We start from the raw sequence: 23531 nt of genomic DNA, 5'->3' as shown, positions 1-23531 counted from the left end.
GGGGGCGCCTGATTTTAGTCTTGCCTGGGGCAGCACAACATCAAAATACACCACTGCATACACAAATCTGTACACACACAAGGCTCTGGCCCCTCTCTGTACACCAACAGCCCCCCTCCCTTTCCCTCACAGCCCTTACTTGTAAATGACGTCTTCCTACCTAGTCTATGGTCGTTTTTCTAAAGCTGACATGTTGCTGAGAAGCACAGTACAGATCACACGAACAGTGAACATACACATAGTAGCTCAGTGTCTGTGACACAAGAACAGTAGAAGCTGGGAGATTGTTTGTGTAATGCACAGCACGGCTCCCCTCCACCCGCCCATCCTGCCTTCTTCTGGCCCGGGCGGGCCCCTCAGGCTCCTCGGGCCCCTTACAATTGTGATACTTTGAATTAGCATTGCATGGTCATGTAACACTGTACCCAAATGACATTTTTATAATTTTTTTCACACAAATAGAGCTTTTTTTGGTGGTATTTAATCACCACTGGGGTTTTTTTATATTTTTTACGCTACAAATAAAAAAAGACAGAAAATGTTCAATACAAAATGCATTTTTTGTAGTTTCCGTTATATAAAATTTTGCAAATAAGTAATTTCTCTTGATAAATTTTGACCAAAAATTATGTTGCTACATTTCTTTGGTAAAAATAACCGAAATCAGTGTTTATTTGGTGTTGGCATTGATGGGGGACAGACAGATGTTTTTTATGGGGACAATGAAATGTGTATAGGGACAGGGGTATCAGTGGTGCTTGGTGTACTTTGTGGGGTGATCTGTAACAGCTCTCTGTGTAAAATCATCCTCACACAGAGAGCTGTCACAGATCTGCAGATCCCCCCTCTTCCCCTCCCCCCCACCTGCACTGAGCTCTCACTGAGCTCAGCAGGAAGAACTGTCACAGAGACACGTGTTTACATGTGATGGCTGTGATTGGACACAGGAGGGAGGGCCAATCACAGCGCCCATATCCCGATCTCATGGCCGTGCTGCGAGCACTCTTTCTGATGGGCGTTCCTGAATGTCCACTCAGAACGAAGAAAGGACCACTCAGCCATTTATGTGGAGTGGCCAGGTGGGAGGTAGTTAAGATGGAAATCCTACCAAAGGTGCTTTATAAGTTTCAGATGCTCCCAATATATGTGCCACAAGAATACTTAAAGACCATAAAGAAGATGATACTTAAATATGTGGAAGAAAAAGAATACTGCGCTAACACCCTAAACCCTAACCAGCAGCAGTTCAAATTTGTGAGATATACACAAAACAGAAATACAATGCAGAAAAGAACTGCACTAAAAGTTACATGTGTAAATATATAAACATACCTAATTGAGTATATAAAAATACAAACACCACCTATTTATGTGTTATAAAATAGTTCATGTAATCATTCAGTGAACTAGTACATCCAAAGCAAAGTGAATAAAAATCATGAAAATAATTTAAAAAAGCCCATGCAATCCCATATGTGGTCCAATGAACTCCAAACAGACACAAGGTGAATGAAAATCCTGGATAAACAAACACCAATGAACACGTGATCCAAGCTTATTACAGCCTGTAAGATGAAAAATCATCCCGAACAGCACCCAGCAGCATCACCTCTCTATGGCCAGATAAAATCAGTAACCCGGAGACAGTGAGAGTGTGTGTGTTCCTTCTTGCAGAGTACACATTACAGCCCTCCTCTAGTCTACACTAATGGCAGCATAAAAAGCCAAAAATTCAGTTTTCGGTGATTAGTAAAGATATGGATTTTAAAAGATATTATAATGCAGTTTTGCTATCACAAATTATAGATTGGACATATAATGCACAAGAAAAAAGTTGCGTTAAAATAGAAAATACATTGAGTAAGAAACTATTGCATAAGGTGATATAGGTACCACAACAATTTCATAATTTTTATAAAGATTGAAGTGTGTTAACAATGAATATAGTTAGGATTTGTTATTTAATGAACAAGCAAAGGAAATTGGAATATAATTCACCACTAATTCCACTTTCAGGAGCCAATGATTTTTTACCGTGGAATGAGACACTATTTGGAGTATGGATAAAAGATAAAAATGCACAATTAAAAGATATTATGAAAGAGGGAGCATTATGCACAATTCAGGAATTAAGACCTAAAATAGAATTATTGGTGATTGATGATTTAAGATATTTTCAGCTTAGGCATTTTATAAAAACATTGCCATACCCAATAAGGTCAGGGAAAAATCTATTGCCATTCAAGAAACTGCTGTCTACAGGAGACACAGAAGCATGTTATATCTCAGATATACAAGATCCTTACTTTAATGGCGGAAGCAATGGCACCGCCTTTTCTAGGAAAATGGTAAGCGGAACTTGGTGCACACTGGAGCGAGCAAGAGAAAGAAAAAATGCTGAAGTTAGCGGACGGAACAGCAATAGATGTAACTACGATAGAAATGAATTATAAGTGTCTATCAAGACGGTACATAATACCTAGTAGAGTACATAAATATCAATCAGAGAAATCATGGCTCTGTTGGAGAGGTTGTGGGATGAAAGAAACAGCTGTGCACATATGGTGGGAATGTTTAAAAATACTGAAATTTTGGCAAGAGGGGATACAATTGATTCAGGAGAAAACGGGTGTGAGCATGCCTACAAATTCAGAAACGTATTTATTTCATAGCACTAACCTGACAATAAAACAGTATAAGAAAGTAGTGATACCTCATTTAATAAACACAGCAAACCTGATACCAAAACACTGCCAAGCATCAGAAAGCCCAACATTAAAAGAATGGATTGGAAGGGTAGATTTTATATATTATTTGGAGGAATTATATCAGATGAAGATGAAGAAAGGGAATGAAAGTAGAAAGGCAGGATATAAGTAAAGGATCTTTGAAAAAAAAAAAAAAAAGATCATTGAAAGTGAAAGTAAAATAAATTAAATAATAAATAATTTTGGGTTGTCCCCAGAAAAGTGATAGAGGGAAAATCTTTCATTGGAGCCCCAAAAGATCTCCTTAATTTGCAGGGATTTCTTCTCACTTCCTGTTTGGCTATGGAACAGGAAGTGAAGTGAAAGCTTCACAATCGGACACAGATGGTGAAAAAAAAATCTGACAGGAGTTATAACCCTCTCTTGATCTATCAAAAATGGAGAAAAAAAAAGTTTTGCCAATAGTTCTATTTAAAAAAAACAAATTTTGTGTTGTTTTGTCACATAATAGCAACCAAGAAAGAAGCTGTAAGAAAGCATTCTGGAAAAGAGACACATTTTTCAAAAACAAAATGTAGTAACACTTATTTTATTGTCTTTTTTTAATACCATTCTAAATAATAATTGCAAACTAAAAAAAGCTTTTATGCGACCCTGTGGATTTGTCAAAGTTTTAATAAGTTGCCTGCCACTGATTTATGGGTATATGTGACTCCATTGTATAGTTTTGTATTGGCTGTTGCAGCCAGATAGAACTGGCCATTTTCATGCAGATAGTTAGTCAATATTACTTTAAATTATGCCAAATTACTTTAATATAGTATTACTTGTGAAAACAGCCTGTTCTTTTTTATTACTTTGTAGTGTTGAGCAAAAAAGATTTTACTGTAAATACCCTGTATCCTTTCATCCTAGTTGTAAGTAGAGCTTCTTACCTTTACACACCAAATTGGCACCTTCCCAGTGCCCTGATGCATTGCAGACTGATGTATTGGGTCCACTCTCTGCAATAAATCCTTTTGAACACACAAATGTAACTTTGCTTCTGTAAGCGGTGCTATTAAATAAGTGGATTACAGTATTTGGCAAAGCTTGTGGGAGTCCACAGTCAACAGCTAGAAAACAAAGTTAGATCACATAAAACTAAAATGATTAGAATACATTATTGGTCATGATAATCAATTGCACTTAAATATATTAATATTTCTGGGGTGCAGAAAACAAGGGTAGCATTGTTTGTAAAGCCATTGCTGCATTGACACAAAATGATACAATAACACATTTGCATACACATTAATACTTACAATATTGTTGCTCCCCAAGCCTTAGGCCGACCATAGGTGGTTCGAAACTCAGCGGTTCAGCAGGACTTGGTCGTGATTTGAACCGTGTGTGGGCAGGCTGAATGTACTAAGTTGATCGATTAACTTGTGTACAACCAGCCTGCCAGATTCACTTGTGATAATCGCTGTCTTCCCCTGTCAAGAATTTGCTTTGATGATTTTAGTGAGATGGCGGAGGTTTGCTAAGTGCTCTTCTGATTGTACTGTCTCGTTACTTCTGAATCCCTACTCTTTATCAATTATGGTTCCCATATCTTAAACTGGTGAAACAGAATCCTGGAAAACTACTGTATAGGTTAAACAAGTGGCTCTATATTTATACTTTGTCTGGCATAGAGAACGGATTTGTTCTTACCCACCATTAGGGTAGCGATAAATGACTTGTTGATAGCATGTGATGCCCCTGACTTTGAGCATCACTTATCTCCTGATTGGCTAACTGACTTTGACAGCAACATGAGCCAATGGCGCTGCTGCTGTGTCTCAGCCAATAAGGGGGGAGAGTCTCAGGTGGCCAAAGCACTCGGCACATTGCTGTATCGAGCAGGGGCTCAAGTAAGTGTTAAGGGGTTGAGGGGGGCTGCTGCACACAAAAGGCATTCTATCTTAATGCATATAATGCATTAGGATAAAAAAACTTCTGCCTTTAAAACCACTTTAAGGCCAGGTAGATATTTAAAAAAGACAAATAAATCCATGTATGCTTTATTAAAATATCTTAAGTGCATTTTTTAATTGACTAGTGGAAATTCCTAGATTTGACATGGCATTAATTTCTTGCAATCTCCTGTACAGCAGAGCTGAGAATGAAAGAAGAAAAAGCAGCACAAGAAGCCAATCGGTTATAATGCAGTGTTCATGTGTTAAAAAGAAACATACTGATAGGATGAAAGGGCAGATTGTCAGAAAGATGAGCTTTTAAGCTTCTTCCTCACATTTCAGTCACAGGCTGGGAGAAGGGTCAAGACCTTATAAATGGTTCTTAGAACTGGAAATAAAGTCAGATCACTAGGCTAGCTGTGTAATATGGCAGGACTTTTTAAATATCTGGATGAATGTACCAATGTACAAGTTCTTTGGCAGGTAAAACAACTATTGTATCTGTATCTTATCTGTGTATTTAGCAGTTTTCTGGCAAGATCAGCAGTTAATTGTTTGCACTTATCAAACAGATATATCAAAACCAAAAAGCCGCAAATAAGAAAAGTTCATAAGGCTTTACAAATACTTTAAGCATTTGCAAAATTGTCAGATTGTTGCATGCTAGTATTTATGCTTAGCAATTTTTTCCCTTTTCCCCTTAACAATTATCTCTAGATATGAAATAAAAAAACAGCTACTCACCTTTACATTTCATTAATACCCCAAGCCATGAACCGTTATCTGAGCAGGTAGCTGTGTTGTCCTGAGTATTCTCAGCAATAAATCCATCATCACATCTGTATATCGCCTTACTTCCAAATGTGGTAAGACTCATGATGTCTGTGTGCATATTTTGCAAAACCGGTGGCTGCCCGCAGTCAACAGCTTAAAAATTATGTACAAAATGATTTAGTTTACAATATTCTGCAATTACTACTATGTAACAAACTCTAGCCTGATTTCATAATGGTTTTAATTTTGAATACCCGCTACAATTTATGAGAAATAAATCGGACATAAATATATGTCGCATATAAACCACAGGCACTAAATTGGCTCGCACCAAAGTATCACTATGGCAACCTTTTTGTCATGTGAATTGTCATCGCTAATAAAGTTTGTGCCTGCAGGTACTGGTTATGAAAATCTGATCACACATAACCAAGAATGTAGACTGCAACCTATAAAGTTATTTGAAATAGCACATTTACAAACTATAAAAACTTTTTTAAAAATATGGTATTTATGTTATTTATTTTAACTTAAATCAATTCAGAAATTATATTTGTTTTAATTCATCTGTCCCATATGAAATATTTTGTAAACAGAATTTCTCTTTTGTTAATTTTATTTTTTTTTTAAATAAAATCAAGATTAACATACATAATCAAATGTAAAAACCTTAGAATTCTTGAACCATATGAACACAATGCATTAATACGATACAGGTCATCATAATTTGAAACAGAACAATAAGCAGTGATTGAGTAGTACAACTTAAAAATCGACTTGATGGAATAATAGCCTTGCTTTTCTTCCTGCAAAACTTTGCAGTCTAAGTAGGTGGGGTGGCAAACAACAAACATTGCAATGTTAATGCTGTGCATTATTTTTCTTTTTCATTGTTTATACATTGCGCACTTACATAAAATATTCCAAGTCAAAACTACATATTATATGGTAGCATCACAAGTGTACAATACTGTCTCAAAACATAAGCTCATACACAAACAGAAATGTAGGTTAATGAATACAGTAGGAATACATAAAATAACATATAGTCAGGGGAACACCAACCCGCAGGAACACCGTAACTTTCCAAAAAGGTCAGACAGATGCCTCCTGCAGTAAATGTGTCTAACACAAGACCTTCGGTCTTGGAACTAAAGAAAGGTAAGCATCATGGTCAGCATAATGTGTAAGTTTTAATCTTGCATTTGTTCTCATTTCCTAGTGCACATGGAACAATGGGGGGAAACAAAGGAGGATTCAGGGATTATGGCTCCCGAAAATAAGTGGGATTTGATTTAAATATGATGCCTTGAAACGGTGCATAAGGCAAAAAAGGGAGGAGGTGGAACCCCTCTTCTCCACTGTGCTGACCCCTGTCCTCCAACTTGCTAACCTCTTTCTTCCACCCTGCTGGCCCTTGTCCTCTGCCCTGCTGGCCCCTGTCCTCCACCTTGCTGACCCCTGTACACTGCCCTGCTGACCCCTGTACACTGCCCTGCTGACCCCTGTTCTATGCCTTGCTAACCCCTGGTCTATGCCCTGCTGAGCTCTGTATGCTGCTCTGCTGAACCCTCTGCCCTGCTGACCTCTATACGCTGCTCTGCTGATCCCTGTACGCTTCCTACAAACTAATAGCTTTTATACACTGCCCTACAAACTGCTGACGATATACTCTGCCCTGCTGACCTCCCATCCTCTACCACCTTGACATGTTTTTTTTTTGCACCCTCATATCACCCAGTCAGACGCTTCAGGCTTCTTGCTTTCCTTTTGGACTGGTAATTAACCATCTAAGGTGCAAAGGTTTAAGAATTGGGGTGATCTGAGGTGTGAAGGTGCAGAAACTGGGCCTCATCTGAGGCGTGAAGGTGCCAAAACTCGGGGTGAACTGAGGTGTGAACATACAGAAATTAGGCTGATCTGGATGTACAGTAAAATTAATTTAAAAAAAGTTTGGATTAAAGAAAAAAAATTGGGCTGATCTGAGGTATGAAGGTGCAGAAATTGGGGCAAAAGTTCAGGAAATTGGGTAATCTGAAGGTGCAGAAATTGGTGATCATCTGAGGTGTGAAGGTGAGTGGGGTGCAATTGGCTCCTGCTGTTGTCAAAGTCAGTGAGCCAATTAGGAGAGAGAGAGGGGGTGGGGCCGAACCATGGCTCCATGTCTGAATGGACACACAGGGCAGCGGCTCAGATTGGGTGCCCCTATAGCAAGCTGCTTGCTGTGGGGGCACTCAGCAGGAGGGAGGGGCCAGGAGCACTGAAAAGGGACCCGAGAATCTGGGCTACACTGTGCAAAACCACTGCATAGAGCATGTAAGTATTACATGTTTGTTATTTTTAAACCAGAAAAAATAAGACTTTAATATCCCTTTAATTCTACCTTTCACCCAGCCTTGCATTTCAACTCATAACAAGCCAAATACAGGGCATAAACTCATAATCTTTATCTACAGTGTTTCCCTGAAAATAAGACCAACCCCGAAAAAAAGACCTAGCGTTATTTTCAAGGAAGGCTGCAATATAAGCCCTACCCTGAAAATAAGCCCTATTTTAAGAAGCTTGTAAAATCCTATAATCCAATCTATTACAGTAGTATATAATGTACAATGTGTGTGTTTCTGTAATATAATTGCGGGGAAGAGAGCTCCGGTGGGTCACAGAAGTGCAGAGCAGTGCTATAACAAAGGTATTTGGCACAATTATATTACAGAAACACACACATTGTACATTATATACTACTGTAATAGAATGGATTATAGGATTTTACAAGCATTTTAACTCGGTTCACACTGGGGATTCCTTTCAGGCAAGGAGAGAGAGGGGAAGAGAAGACAGCACATTACATAGTAAGACCTACCCCAAAAATAAGCCCTACTGTGTCTTTTGTTGCCAAAATTAATATACGACCCGGGCTTATTTTCGGGGGAAAATGGTACAGAGTGGACTTATATGATCCTTTGAGGTGTTTGCATGCAAAATGAGAAAGACCTTCTACACAACCTCAGACAAGTTGTGACCCAGGGCATGAAAGTTATCCCAGTCACCACACACACAGCCGCGTATCAAGGAAATTACAGCAGCAGCATTTGACTCTGTACCAGCCATAACTGACGCATTTCGCCCGCCCTGTGGCTTAGTCCATGAGTAAGCCCCGGGGGCATGGAGAAACACATCAGGGGACATTTCTCAATGTTCTTTATAATATAGCAAATGTTCACTTTCACCCTCTCTTCCTTCTCCCTTCCCCATCATTTAATTCCTAATGTTCTGCCTGGTCATAGGTGCAGTTAACACCTTTGACAGGCATTGTAATGCAATCTGGTTGGACGCATTGGGTACCAATCTCTCTCTTGGAGCCAATCAGTGGGTGTGTTGTCTTGCTGTGTATTCTGGGAGAGGGTACTTAGTTACATAGTTAGTAAGGTTGAATAAAGACACCAGTCCATCCAGTTCAACCTGAGTGAGTGTCTACAATTGCCCCTTTACATTGCACACTCACATCGCTCCCTAGGAGCCCACAATCTAAGGTCCCCATTCATATACTAGGGCCAATTTTGGACAGAAGCCAATTAGCCTACCTGCATGTCTTTGGAGTGTGGGAGGAACCTGGAGTACCCGGAGGAAACCCACGCAGGCACAGGTAGAACATGCAAACTCCAGGCAGGTAGTGTCGTGGTTGGGATTCGAACCAGTGACCCTTCTTACTGCTAGGTGAGAGTGCTAGCCACTACACCACTGTGCTGCCATTAAACTACTTAAAGTGCTGAAAGTACTTAAGGTACTTAAGGTGCTGAATTCACATGGTTCTGGGTTCCGGTCCAGAAGTTATGTTCTGACTCCATGGTCCTGGTCCTCCTGACCAGCCCCCAGAGGCCCTCATGACCTGGGGTGCGGATCCATCCATTTCCAAGTCTCAGAACCAGCTAGTCTGAGGCACAGTAACTGGAAGGAGGATTCTAAAGTGGTCTGGTGCCGTTTCGGGTTTTGGAGAGGCCCAGCAACTCGTCATGCAACCAGGGGAGGACTCTTCAACAGGGGGCCACGCACGAGGCTGGCTGCTCGGTAAGAGTCTGGATGTTGAACTGTATGGACACTAATTGAGTCCACATTTCTTATGGTATCGCCGGATTGGCTACAAGATACTGGTACCGCAAGAAAGTTCCTATTCCTATCCTTCTGTTACAACTAAGTTCCTGAGAAAGACTTTTTGTGTTCATCTAAAAGTTTGCAACCAAGTCTGTGGCAGAGACTTTGCTAAGTTCGATTCATGTGTCAGCTACTAAGTCCCTAAAACTAGGACTTATCCGACGGTGGAAATGTCCAGCTGCGAGTGTCTACTCCCTGGATTACCTAGAGTGAGACCTTTATTAAGTGTCAGCAGTTTCAAAGTGCCTGAGCTTCCATACCTATACCCTCTATTCCCAAATGAGAGACTGTGTTACTGTTCAACGTTTTAAGCAAATAAAAATTCCAAAAGGAATTCAAGTGTTGGTCTCTGCAGTTATTGGGCCATCAACCTCTGGAACCCCTAGACAAGAACAACGAGCTACAAGGCGGAGGAGGTAAACGGGAAGCCCAAAAAAAACATCTGCTCCTTCGGGAGTCAGTGCTACATGTATGTTCCCACTGCCTGCATTTTAACTCCAGTCAAGTAAAGCATCTGCATTTTTGCTGCAAGTTGTCTGCCCTAAAGCTAGTATACAGTTTGTAAATTGGACAATGGCAGCTTCCCAAAAAGAGGCATTTAGCTGTATTAAGCATAATAAAAGGTTCATTTTTTAAATGATCAATAAATATGGCAATAGGATAGCAGCTATATGATTTTCTGTGCACTAAGCACTGTGTGCTGATGAAGATAGCAACTACATTAGGCCTGTGACAGACTAACTTTACATTTTTAAAAGGCATAACAGGTAGCACTATTGTAAAAAATGACCACAAGGTAAGAGTAGCGGGTGCCATCACAACATGTCAGTTTCTGTGTGTCTTTTCTCAATGACAGTATAGGAGCTAAATGCAAAAATATTTCTATAGGCAATAAAACTGCCTCTTCTTTACACACATAAATAGTTCTAACCTGCCAGCTTCCAACACAAATCATCTAAAGGTACAAATAGACAGATACAGTGCTCATTCATTTTTGACTTGTGTCAAAAGTCAGTTGGACTTGTATGTATTCTATTCTGCTCACCTTGACAGACTAAACTGACATCTTCCCAGGTTCCATTAGCTGTGCACATAGATGTGCTCTGCCCCTTCCTTGCATGGAAACCGAGCATACATCTGTATGCCACATAACTGCCAAATGTGGTGTTGCCTAATAAGACAGCTTCAGAGTGAGGGACAGCTGGTGGTGGGCCACAGTCAACAGCTGCAGAAAGAAAAATGTAAACTAGTAAGTGCAAATACAAAGACATTTCTAAACTGAAACCAGAATGTGAGTTTATCACTAGGATTTGCACATGGAATTCGGCTAGTAAATAAAGTCCAATATGTACAGCATAGTGTTACAAAACATGTGCATAACTCCCAACTGTCCCTAATTTTGAGGGACTGTACCTGATTTAGACCCTCTGTCCCTCTTTCCTTCTTATTGGTCTGTCATTTTGGTCTGATCTACAGTGCCTTCAAAAGGTATTCACACCCTTGAAATTTTCCACATTTTGTCATGTTACAACCAAAAATGTAAATGTATTTTATTGGGATTTTATGTGATAGACCAACACAAAGTGGCACATAATTGTGAAGTAGAAGGAAAATGATAAATGGTTTTCAAATTGTTTCACAAATAAATATCTGAAAAGTGTGACATGCATTTGTATTCAGCCCCCTTTACTCTGATACCTCTTACTAAAATCTAGTGGAACCAATTGCCTTCAGAAGTCACCTAATTAATAAATATAGTCCACCTGAGTGTAATTTAATCTCATTATAAATACAGCTGTTCTGAGAAGCTCTCAGATGTTTTTTTTATAGAACCTTAGTGTACTAACAGCATCATGAAGGCCAAGGAACACACCAAACAGGTCAAAGATAAAGTTTTGGAGAAGTATAAAACAGGGTTAGGTTATAAAAAAAATCCCAAGCTATGAACATCTTATGGAGTACTGTTCAATCCATCATCCGAAAATGGAAAGAGTATGGCACAACTGCAAACGTACCAAGACATGGCCATCCAGCTAAACTGACAGGCCAGGCAAGGAGAGCAATAATCAGAGAAGCAACCAAGAGGCCCATGGTAACTCTGGAGCAGCTGCAAATATCCACAGTTTAGGTGGGAGAATCTGTCCAAAGGATAACTATTATTTGTGCATGCCACAAATCTGGCCTTTATGGAAAAGTGGCAAGAAGAAAGCCATTGGTGAAAGAAAGCCATTAAAAGTCCTGTTGCAGTTTGGGAGAAGCTATGTGGGGGACACAGCAAACATGTGGAAGAGCTTGCTCTGGTCAGTTGAGAGAAAAAGTTTACTTTTTGGCCTAATGTGTGGCGGAAAACTAACACAGCACATCACCTTGAACACACCATCCCTACCGTGAAACATGGTGGTGGCAGCATCATGTTGTGGAGATGCTTTTCTTCAGCAGGGACAGGGAAGCTGGTCAGAGATGATGGGAAATTGGATGGAGCCAAATGCAGGGCAATCTTAGAAGAAAACCTGTAAGCCTGCAAATTACTTGAGAGTGGGTCGGAGGTTCCCCTTCCAGCAGGACAGTGAACCTAAACATACAGCCAGAGCTAGAATGGAATGATTTAGTCCAAAGCATATTCATGTGTTAGAATGGCCTAGTCAAAGTCCAGACCTAAATCCAATTGAGAATCTGTGGCAAGACTTGAAAATTGCTGTTCACAGACTCTATCCATCCAATCTGACAGAGCTTGAGCTATTTTGCAAAGAAGAATGGGCAAAAATGTCACTCTCTAGATGGTAGAGACATACCCAAAAATACTTGTAGCTGTAATTGCAGCAAAATCTGGTTCTACAAAGTATTGACTTTTCACATATTTATTTGTAAAACATTTTGGAAACCATTTATCACTTACAATTTACACTTCACAATTAAGTGCCACTTTGTGTTGGTCTATCACATGAAATCCCAATAAAATACATTTACGGGATATGAATACTTTTTCAGGGCACTGTATATAGTTGTATGTAAAATGTACTATCTATCGTTCAGTGCTAAACCATTCATCCAGTTTCTAAATTACTGCATTTCTAAATGTCAAAAAGCCAGTATAAAGGAATAATAGTTGTAATAAAAAGCTCTTGTGGGTTTAACTAATCCTTTTTTTTGTATAATTCACCTATAAATGGGCATGGCAGGGTGTGTGGCCTATGACCACATCGTTTTGCTAATAGATGTCCCTCGTTCCCATCTCAAAAAGTCGAGAGGTATGCATGTGCAAAGCTGCATGTTGTTTTCTTGAAACCTGTAAAGCAACCTGCAGTTCCAGTTTAGGGCTTTTAAATCATATCTAAATCTAAGAACAAATATGTGATATATTGAAGCATATTTGTTACAATACTTTTTTTTCAGACTTTTCCTCCCTATTTTCATTGTGTAATCCTGCCAGTAATACACTTCTTGTTCTAAGGGGAAGTTATAGTGTATCTACAGAAAAACAGAAGGCACTACAGAACAGAATATGTTCTGTTGTTTTAACAAACTTGTTTGAGATAAGACTGAGATTAGAGTGATAGTAAGATAGTGATAGTAAGAGGAAAAGTTTGCCAGTAAAAAATATGGCTGTGACACTTGGCTCAGAACTGGGCATGCGCAGCTTGGGTCCAGAGCTGGCCAAGACCATCAAAATGTCTGCTACAGTGTGTTCGGGTGGTACCAGTGGGGCCTGATCTGGTGGAGGCAGTGCCTGAGCATTTTGTGTGATACCATGGTGCAAGCGAGCCGGGCCAAGCGGCCAGAGCCTTGCGTGCGGGAGCAAGGTAAGCCGGGAGCGGGACTGTCAGTGCCGTTTGGACTGGAGGGGATCGAAGGGACCACCTGGCATTGAGAGAGACTATCACTGTGACTCAGGGGGGACACGTTGCGTCTAATTTCCTGTCCCTGAGCCACTTACTTACTATATTGAAAATAAAATAAGAACTATGCTTTTTGCCTGAATAGCTAGTCTTAAATCACATTGCTAATTGCATATTATACTTATTTGTAGCACAAATACTGAAATTTGCACTTGAAACTGTAATTTTGTGACTTTTGGAAATGCCAGTACAAACTTGGCTGTGCCAGTAAATTTTGGGTGTCATAGCAGTAAATTTCAATCTGGTTGGTTGGCAACACTAGTTAGTACACAGCTTTCATGAGCTAATCATGACAGTTTATGTAAAATTATCGGAAAGGGACAAACATGAAACATCGTGTACTATACAAGAACATACAATTTTCATTTAATTAGTACAGTGATCATCAAAAAAGTGAAAGACCAAGACCACGCATACTCAGAAATAACAGAATACATTACAATACAAAACGTTACATCACTTCCAAAGTTGTATTCTGTCATAGGAGAATTTTCATAACTTTAGTGGCCTCTTCAATTTCAATATGAGACAAGAATGCAAAAAACAAACAAAAAGAGGACGATCATTTGTCCGATATTCTCATTGTGTGTTTGAGACTTTCAGTGTGATTTCTTTCCATCTGGTGATCTGGCCAGTAAATCTGTTGTTCTTCAACAGACCAAGCTCCTCAGTAGATGCAGTAGTTAGTATTGAGACAAATCATTTAGCACTGATAGAGGGTGCTTACAATGATCATCTTGTATTTATTCATGTAAAAGCTTTATCCCAAAAGAAAAAAAAAACTTTTGCTGTAACTGCTTGTGTAACTGCAGTGTGAGCTTGAGTTTGGCTTTAAAGTGTTAGTGTATCTAAACCTGCTAGTGAATCTAACACTCCCTTCCTCCAAGACTGACAAGGCTGTTGTCAGAACATTCCTCTGTGCTCCTTCATCGAGGATGGGGGCACTCTAATACAAGAAGCATTTTACTGGCCAGATCACCAGGTGGAAACAGAGGAAAAAAAAGCCTGGAAAAAAAAAGAAAATGAATGCAACCATTACATCTAATGATTGGTAAACTGGAATATATATATATATTTTTTGGTCTGGGGCTTAATACTGTTTTAACCTCCCCATAATGGAGCAAAAGGAGTTAAAAAATAATTCTGATACCATCTGCCATCATTTTGCCTGAGGGCAGGCAAATCATCCCTGTACTGTATGTCTGACTGATCTCTGAAGCCTGTGGCCACATATACTACCTTGTAGGTGGGCAAAGACTACAAAGGCATGTGTCTAGCAATTCAAGTTTGGATCATAATGCCTAAAAGGAAAATCCCGATGACATTTTTATGTCCGTAGTTTATGAGGAGGTGAAACTGCTTTAAGGTGGGGTAATCTCTCTTTCTCCACAACCTCAAAGCATGCTCGGTGCTTATCACAGCAAAAAGCATGGAGTAGTAAACAATAGTTGTAATTTTAATTTGCATAATGTATTAATTAGCAGTAAAGAGCAGCATATTTTTATATAATGAAACGTCCTTGATTGTTTACAAAATAGGAAAATTACTATGTATAGCAAAATATTTCTCCCCACAAAAAATAAGCATTTAATGATTTCTCTATTGATCCATTAATTACTCCTTAGCTGATTTGTTCTCAGACCTTTGCACAAGGTAGGGTCTCCATCTGCCTGGAAATGTTCACTACCATTTTCCAGTCTGTATCCATCATTACAGAAGCATTCATAATCGCCAGGAATATTTCTACATTTTGCATTCTCTCCACATATATCAGATACTTCACATTCATTAATATCTGCAAAACAAAAATTGAATATACAATATCAATATGTGTTTTAACGCATGTAATATATCACTCATTGTTTTAGGGCAGCCTTTCTCAACCTTTTCAACACAGAGGAACCCTTGAAATAGTTCTCCAGTCTCGAGGAACCCCTGCAAAAATTTAGAAATCTACAACTCATAATACATTAGTGTGATGGTCAGTGGGAAGAATGGTCCTTACACTTGTGGTCATTGGGAATAATTACCTCCTTACAGATAGCTAAAAAGATGAATGGTGTCAGTGGGAACTTATCCGAGAGGCAGAAATGGCCCAATGCTGAAGGAACCCCTAGCAACCTCTGGAGGAACCCTAGTTGAGAATCGCTGTTTTGGGGGATGTCTGTTTTAATGTGCCTTTTCAATGAGCTTATACTTTTATTACAAATAATTTTAAAGTAAAAGAAAATGCAATGCAAAATTCACATTTTTGTATGCTTCTATTTTCTGCTGTTGATCCACAAGTAGAAATTTGTAGATTAGCGAACAGAGGGAGCTCTGTATTCATCTTCAATCACTCAAACATCATTGCTTCACGGTTATTAACCACTTGCCGACCGCCGCACGACGATATACGTCGGCAGAATGGCACGGGCAGGCATATTGGCGTATATATAAGTCCCTGCCTGCCCGCGGGTGGGGGGCCCGATCGGGCCCCCCCCCCGGTGCCTGCGGCGGTCGGCATTCGTTCGGGAGAGATCAGGGATGAGGGGACGGCCATTCATTCATGGCCACCCCCTCGCGATCGCTCCCGACGAATGAAAATCCTCGGTGACATCACTTCCTCTCCTGTATTGTAAACACAGGCAGAGGAAGTGATGTAATCTCTCCTCGTGTCGGTCTTTTTCGTTCCGGCACGGAGGAGAGAGGATCGGTGAGTTGCACCTAACACTACACTAACAGTAGAACACGCCAGGCACACTTTTCACCCCCCCCCGATCACCCCCCAATCACCCCCCCAATCACCCCTGCCCCCCCAGTCACAGTGACACCAAGTGCATTTTTTATTTATTTTTTTTTTTTTTTTTGCATTGGTGTCATTTGTGACTGTAATAACTGTTAGGGCAGTTAGGGTTAGCCCCCTTTAGCTCTAGGGTGCCCCCCTAACCCCCCCAATAAAGGTTTAACCCCGTGATCACCCCCCGTCGCCAGTGTCACTAATAAGCGATTTTTTTCTGATCGCTGTATTAGTGTCACAGGTGACGCTAGTTAGGCAGGTAAGTATTTAGGTTCGCCGCAGCTTTTTATAGCGTCAGGGACCCCCATATACTACCGCATAGCCCCCTGATTGCCCCCCAGTTAACCCTTTCACCAGTGATCACCATATAACTGTTACAGGTGACGCTGGTTGGTTAGTTATTTTTTTTTTGTTTCAGGGCACCCGCCATTTATTACCTAATAAAGGTTTAACCCCCTGATCACCCGGCGGGTGATATAAGTTTGAGGGTCAGATAAGGCCTGCGTCGCCCCAGCGTCAGGTTAGTGCCAGTACCGCTAACACCCACGCGCAAAGCATACACCTCCCTTAGTAATATAGTATCTGATCAGATCTATATTAGCGTTGCCTTCATTTTAGGTTTCCCAAAACGCATTGTTAGCGGGATCAGCCCAGATACCCGCTAGCACCTGCGTTTAGCCCCTCCGCCAAGCCCAGCCCAGCCCACCCAAGTGCAGTATCGATCGATCACTGTCACTTACAAAACACAACACACATAACTGCAGCGTTCGCAGAGTCAGGCTTGATCCCTGCGATCGCTAACAGTTTTTTTTGTAGCGTTTTGAAACAGTCGCTGACAGGCTAGGTGCTTTTTTACCTGTGAGTCTCACTAGTGTACCCCTAAATTTAGAGCCCAAAATGGCAAAGCGAAGGTACACTAGTGAAGAGGCCTACACGTTTCTGAGCATGACAGATAGTGAAGAGGACGTCACTCATCTGTCAGATTCAGGCTCAGAATACGATCCTGTAGAGGACAGCGGCTCCATGACAGATAGCTCTGACGACGGAGATGAGGCCGCTGCTAAGAACAGGTGTGCCCAATCCCGTATGTATTCTGTTGTTGAGGTGCAGGAACCGCAGGTCACTCGTATGGAGCAGAGACGTACTAGAGCCGCTCATCCTTCTGGTGAACTGGCAAGCACCAGCGGCCTAGTACACCCTGGACGTACATCCAGCACTGCAGTAACACGTGGTGACGTGGCGAGTCCCATAAGTGCAGTTCAAGCTGGCGAGGTGGCAAGCACAAGTAGTGTCCCGCTGCCACCAAGAAGAAGACAAAGACAGGCCCGTCGTACCCATAGTGCCCTTCCTGCAGAATTCGCCAATCCTATTTGGGTGCCCACATCTTCTGCAGAACCCGTACTTCCCCCATTCACTGGCCAACCTGGCATTAACGTGGAAACAGTTGATTTTAAGACACTTGACTTTTACTCACTGTTTTTCACCGAAGATCTCTATAGATCTATTGTGGACCAAACCAATTTGTACGCTGCTCAACACATCGCCACTATTCCCCAGTCCGCCCTTGCCAAACAATGGAAACCAGTTACGGTTTCCGAATTTAAAATCTTTCTGGGCCTCTCCCTCAACATGGGCATAACCAAAAAGAGTGAGTTGCGGTCATATTGGTCCACTGACCCAATTCACCATATGCGCGTGTTCTCTGCTTCCATGTCCAGGGCACGATACGAGATGATTTTGCGGTTCATGCATTTCAGCGACAATGAACTCTGTCGTCCTCGTGGAGACCCTGAATACGATCGGCTCTACAAAATTCGGCCCCTCATAAACCACTTCAACCAACGTTTTGCAGACATGTTTACTCCATATCAAGTTGTCTGCGTTGATGAGTCCCTGATTAAGTTTTCTGGTCGCTTGTCATTCAAACAATACGTCCCCAACAAGCGTTCCAGATACGGGGTCAAGATGTATAAGCTCTGTGACAGGGCCACAGGCTATACACATAGTTTCATGGTTTATGAGGGTAGAGATAGTCACGTAGAGCCGGAGAACTGCCCTGATTACATAGGAAGCGCTGGCAAGATAGTGTGGGACATGGTGTCACCCTTATTCGGAAAGGGGTACCACTTGTACGCGGACAATTATTACACAAGCGTGCCACTGTTTAGTCACTTGTTTGATCAGCAGATTGGAGCATGTGGCACCGTGCGACCTAATCGCCGGGGCTTTCCCCAGCGGCTTGTAGAGTCCCCTCTTAGGCTGGGGGAGAGAGCCTGCTTGCGCAGTAATAATTTGCTTGCTATGAAGTGGAGGGATAATAAGAATGTTTTCGTTCTTACCTCCCTTCATGCAGACACGACGGTCCAAATTCCTACGGCGACTGGTATTGTGGAGAAACCCCTCTGTGTCCACAAATATAACCTTAACATGGGAGGGGTGGACCTCAATGACCAGTTGTTGGCGCCGTATCTAGTTGCCCGTAAGGCCAGACGCTGGTACAAAAAAGTGTCTGTTTATTTATTCCAATTGGCTATACTGAATGCTTATGTACTACACAAAGCTTCAGGACGGACTGGATCCTTCCTTAAATTCCAGGAGGATATCGTCAGAGCCCTTCTGTATCCAGACGGTGCTCCACCTCACCTTCCCCTACCAGATGCAGTAAGCCGGCTGCATGAGAGGCATTATCTTTATGTCCTCCCGAGTACCCCTACCCAACGAGCCCCCCAAAGAAAATGTCGTGTCTGCAGAAAGCGCGGATTTAGGCGTGACACCCGTTATTGTTGTCCCCGCTGTCCTGACAATCCTGGTCTTTGCATTGGTGAATGTTTTGAACGCTACCATGAACTAGTTGAGTATTAGCGTAGGGTACAGCATTGCACAGGCTAGGCACACGTTCACAGGGTCTCCCAAGATGCCATCGCATTTTGAGAGACCCAAACCGCTGGAACCGTTACAACAGAAGTGTTAAAGTTACATAAAAAAGTGTTTAAAAAAAAAAAAAAAAGTAAAAAAAAAAAAAAACCAAAAAAAATATAAAATAAAAAAACCAAAAATAGTTGTCGTTTTATTGTTCTCTCTCTCTCTATTCTCTCTCTATTGTTCTGCTCCTTTGTACTGTATTCTATTCTGCAATGTTTTATTGTTAACCATTTTTTGTTTTCAGGTACGCCATTCAGCTGTAGCGTGGATTTATTTATCTTGACAGCAACAGCGTTTGCTCCCACGATACGTAAAGCCACGACTCCAGCGCTGTCGGAGGTGATTTCACCACCACAGTTAAAAAAAGAGCATATATGCCGAAGCATGGGGGCATAAGGGGTGGAGGAGCGATCTGCTCCTACCTTTTGCGGGAGGATGCCCCCATGCTTCGGCATATATATATTTTAGGCACAGATTGTGTTAAATGTGTTATTTTTTGCGATTTTTTTTGTATTTGCTTTGCAGGTATGGTAAGTCCTACTGTTATACTGTAATGTTACATTGTTTTATTGTTAACCATCATTTGCTTAGCAGGTACGCCATTCTGCTGCAGAGCGGATTTATTTATCTTGACAGCAACAGCGTTTGCTCCCATGATACATAAAGCCGCGACTCCAGCACTGTCGGGGGTGATTTCACCACCACAGTTAAAAAAGAGCATATATGCCGAAGCATGGGGGCATAAGGGGTGGAGGAGCGATCTGCTCCTACCTTTTGCGGGAGGATGCCCCCATGCTTCGGCATATATAAATGGTGCATGTATGCCCACCATTAGAAAGTGGGTGGATGAAGGGTGGTATCTAATGGTGGGCATACCCACCGATCAATATTTTTTTTTCGTTCAGCCCACAGGCTGCATGAAAAAAAAATTACAATATATGCCCAACCAGTTCCAGCAACATACTGGTATGTTGCGGGACTTTGAGTGCTTATACCAGAATGATGCCTGCAGGTTTAGGTATCATCTTGGTATCATTCTTTTCAGCCAGCGGTCGGCTTTTATGTAAAAGCAATCCTAGTGGCTAATTAGCCTCTAGACTACTTTTACAAGCAGTGGGAGGGAATGTCCCCCCCCCCCGCACCATCTTCCATGGTTTTCTCAGGCTCTCCTGTCCCAACAGGGAACCTGAGAATGCAGCCGGTGGTTCCGCCAGCTGACCATAGAGCTGATCAGAGACCAGAATGGCTCCAATCATCTCTATGGCCTAAGACACCGGAAGCTACAAACATTTCATGACTTAGATTTTGCGGGATGTAAACAGCGCCATTGGGAAATTGGGAAAGCATTTTATCACACCGATCTTGGTGTGGTCAGATGCTTTGAGGACAGAGGAGAGATCTAGGGTCTGATAGACCCTAATTTTTTTTAAAAAGAGTACCTGTCACTATCTATTGCAATCATAGGGGATATTTACATTCCCTGAGATAACAATAAAGATCATAAAAAAATATATATAAATGAAAGGAACAGTTTAAAAATAAAATAAAAAAGCAAAATAAATAATAAAAAAAAAATTAATAAAAAAAAACACCCCTGTACCCCCCTGCTAAGGCGCAACGTGGAACGCAAGCGTTGGTCTGGTGGCATATGTAAACAGCAATTGCACCATGCATGTGAGGTATCACCACGAAGGTCAGATCGAGGGTACTAATTTTAGCAGTAGACCTCCTCCGTAAATCTAAAGTGGTCACCTGTAAAGGCATTTAAAGGCTTTTAAAAATGTACGTAGTTTGTCGCCGCTGCACGTTTCTGCGCAATTTTAAAGCATGTCATGTTTGGTATCCATGTACTCGGCCTAAGATCATATTTTTTATTTCATCAAACATTTGGGCAATATAGTGATTTTTAGTGCATTAAAATAAAAAAAAGTGTGTTTTTTCCCAAAAAAATGCGTTTGAAAAATCGCTGCGCAAATACCGTGTGAAAAAAAAAAATGAAACACCCACCATTTTAATCGGTAGGGCTTTTGCTTTAAAAAAACATTTCATGTTTGGGGGTTCAAAGTAATTTTCTTGCAAAAAAAAATATTTTTTCATGTAAACAAAAAGTGTCAGAAAGGGCTTTTTCTTCAAGTGGTTAGAAGAGTGGGTGATGTGTGACATAAGCTTCTAAATGTTGTGCATAAAATGCCAGGACAGTTCAAAACCCCCCCAAATGACCCCATTTTAGAAAGTAGACACCCCAAGCTATTTGCTGAGAGGCATGTCGAGTCCATGGAATATTTTATATTTTGACAAAAGTTGTGGAAAAAATACATTATTATTATTTTTTTTTTTTTTTTTGCACAAAGTTGTCATTAAATGATATATTGCTCAAACATGCCATGGTTATATGTAAAATTACACCCCAAAATACATTCTGTTGCTTCTCCTGAGTACGGGGATACCACAAGTGTGAGACCTTTTGGGAGCCTAACCGCGTACGGTACCCCAAAATCCAAGCACCACCTTCAGGATTTCTAAGGGTGTAAATTTTAGATTTCATTCCTCACTGCCTATCACAGTTTCGGAGGCCATGGAATGCCCAGATAGCACAAAATCCCCCCAAGTGACCCCATTTTGGAAAGGAGACACCCCAAGCTATTTGCCGAGAGGTATGGTTAGTATTTTGCAGACCTTCATTTTTGTCAAAAGTTTTGAAAATTGAAAAAAAGAAAAAAAATATACATAATTTTTTTTTTCTTCATTTTCAAAAACAAATGAGAGCTGCAAAATACTCACCATGCCTCTCGGCAAATAGCTTGGGGTGTCTACTTTCCAAAATGGGGTCATTTTGGGGGGTTTTGTGCTATTTTGGCATTTTATGGCCTTCAAAACTGTGATAGGTAGTGAGGTGTAAAATCAAAAATTTACACCCTTAGAAATCCTGAAGGCGGTTCTTGGTTTTCGGGGCCCCGTACGCGACTAGGCTCCCAAAAAGTCCCACACATGTGGTATCCCCGTACTCAGGAGAAGCAGCAGAATTTATTTTGGGGTGTCATTTCACATATGCCCCTGGCATGTGTGAGCAATATATCATTTAGTGACAACTTTGTGAAAAAAAAATAAAAAAAAATAAAAGTTTGTAATTTTCCCGCAACTTGTGGCAAAATATAAAATATTCCATGGACTCAACATGCCTCTCAGCAAATAGCTTGGGGTGTCTACTTTCTAAAATGGGGTCATTTGTGGGGGTTTTGTGCCATCTTGGCATTTTATGGCCTTCAAAACTGTGATAGGTAGTGAGGCGTGAAATCAAAAATGTACGCCCTTAGAAAGCCTGAAGGCGGTTCTTGGCTTTCGGGGCCCCGTACGCAGCTAGGCTCCCAAAAAATCCCACACATGTGGTATCCCCGTACTCAGGAGAAGCAGCAGAATTTATTTTGGGGTGTCATTTTACATATGCCCATGGCATGCGTGAGCAATATATCATTTAGTGACAACTTTGTGAAAAAAAAAAAAAAAGTTTGTAATTTTCCCGCAAGTTGCGGCAAAATATAAAATATTCCATGAACTCAACATGCCTCTCAGCAAATAGCTTGGGGTGTCTACTTTCTAAAATGGGGTCATTTGTGGGGGTTTTGTGCCATCTTGGCATTTTATGGCCTTCAAAACTGTAATAGGTAGTGAGGCGTGAAATCAAAAATTTACGCCCTTAGAAAGCCTGAAGGCGGTTCTTGGCTTTCGGGGCCCCGTACGCAGCTAGGCTCCCAAAAAGTCCCACATATGTGGTATCCCCGTACTCAGGAGAAGCAGCAGAATTTATTTTGGGGTGTCATTTCACATATGCCCATGGCATGCGTGAGCAATATATCATTTAGTGACAACTTTGTGAAAAAAATAAAAATAAATAAAAAGTTTGTAATTTTCCCGCAACTTGCGGCAAAATATAAAATATTCCATGGACTCAACATGCCTCTCAGCAAATAGCTTGGGGTGTCTACTTTCTAAAATGGGGTCATTTGGGGGGGTTTTGTGCCATCTTGGCATTTTATGGCCTTCAAAACTGTAATAGGTAGTGAGGCGTGAAATTAAAAATTTACGCCCTTAGAAAGCCTGAAGGCGGTGCTTGGTTTTCGGGGCCCCGTACGCGGCTAGGCTCCCAAAAAGTCCCACATATGTGGTATACCCGTACTCAGGAGAAGCAGCAGAATTTATTTTGGGGTGTAATTTCACATATGCCCATAGCATGTGTGAGCAATATATCATTTAGTGACAACTTTGTGAAAAATTTATAAAGTTTGTAATTTTCCCGCAACTTGTGGCAAAATATAAAATATTCCATGGACTCAACATGCCTCTCAGCAAATAGCTTGGGGTG

At 41.1% G+C, this 23531-nt stretch overlaps 1 protein-coding gene across 4 annotated transcripts in view; it reads right to left on the bottom strand.

Moving 5' to 3' along the window:
* SUSD1 (sushi domain containing 1) overlaps positions 1-23531 on the bottom strand; it is a 321740-nt gene that overhangs the window by 208121 nt on the left and 90088 nt on the right. For all 4 annotated transcript variants that reach the window (XM_077475343.1, XM_077475342.1, XM_077475344.1 and 1 more), the window contains exons 4-7: positions 15113-15265; positions 10620-10799; positions 5396-5578; positions 3644-3823 (exon numbers count right to left, since the gene is read on the bottom strand). In XM_077475343.1, coding sequence (XP_077331469.1) covers positions 3644-3823; positions 5396-5578; positions 10620-10799; positions 15113-15265 — 696 coding nt within the window. The remainder of the gene's footprint in view (positions 1-3643; positions 3824-5395; positions 5579-10619; positions 10800-15112; positions 15266-23531) is intronic.

The sequence above is a fragment of the Lithobates pipiens genome, unplaced genomic scaffold (assembly GCF_037356315.1).
Source record: "Lithobates pipiens isolate NorthernLeopardFrog02 unplaced genomic scaffold, aLitPip1_a1.2 Scaffold_13, whole genome shotgun sequence".
NCBI classification, from domain to species: Eukaryota; Metazoa; Chordata; class Amphibia; order Anura; family Ranidae; genus Lithobates; species Lithobates pipiens.
Note: the sequence above shows the minus strand (reverse complement) of the source record. Positions and strands in the feature narration are given on the sequence as shown.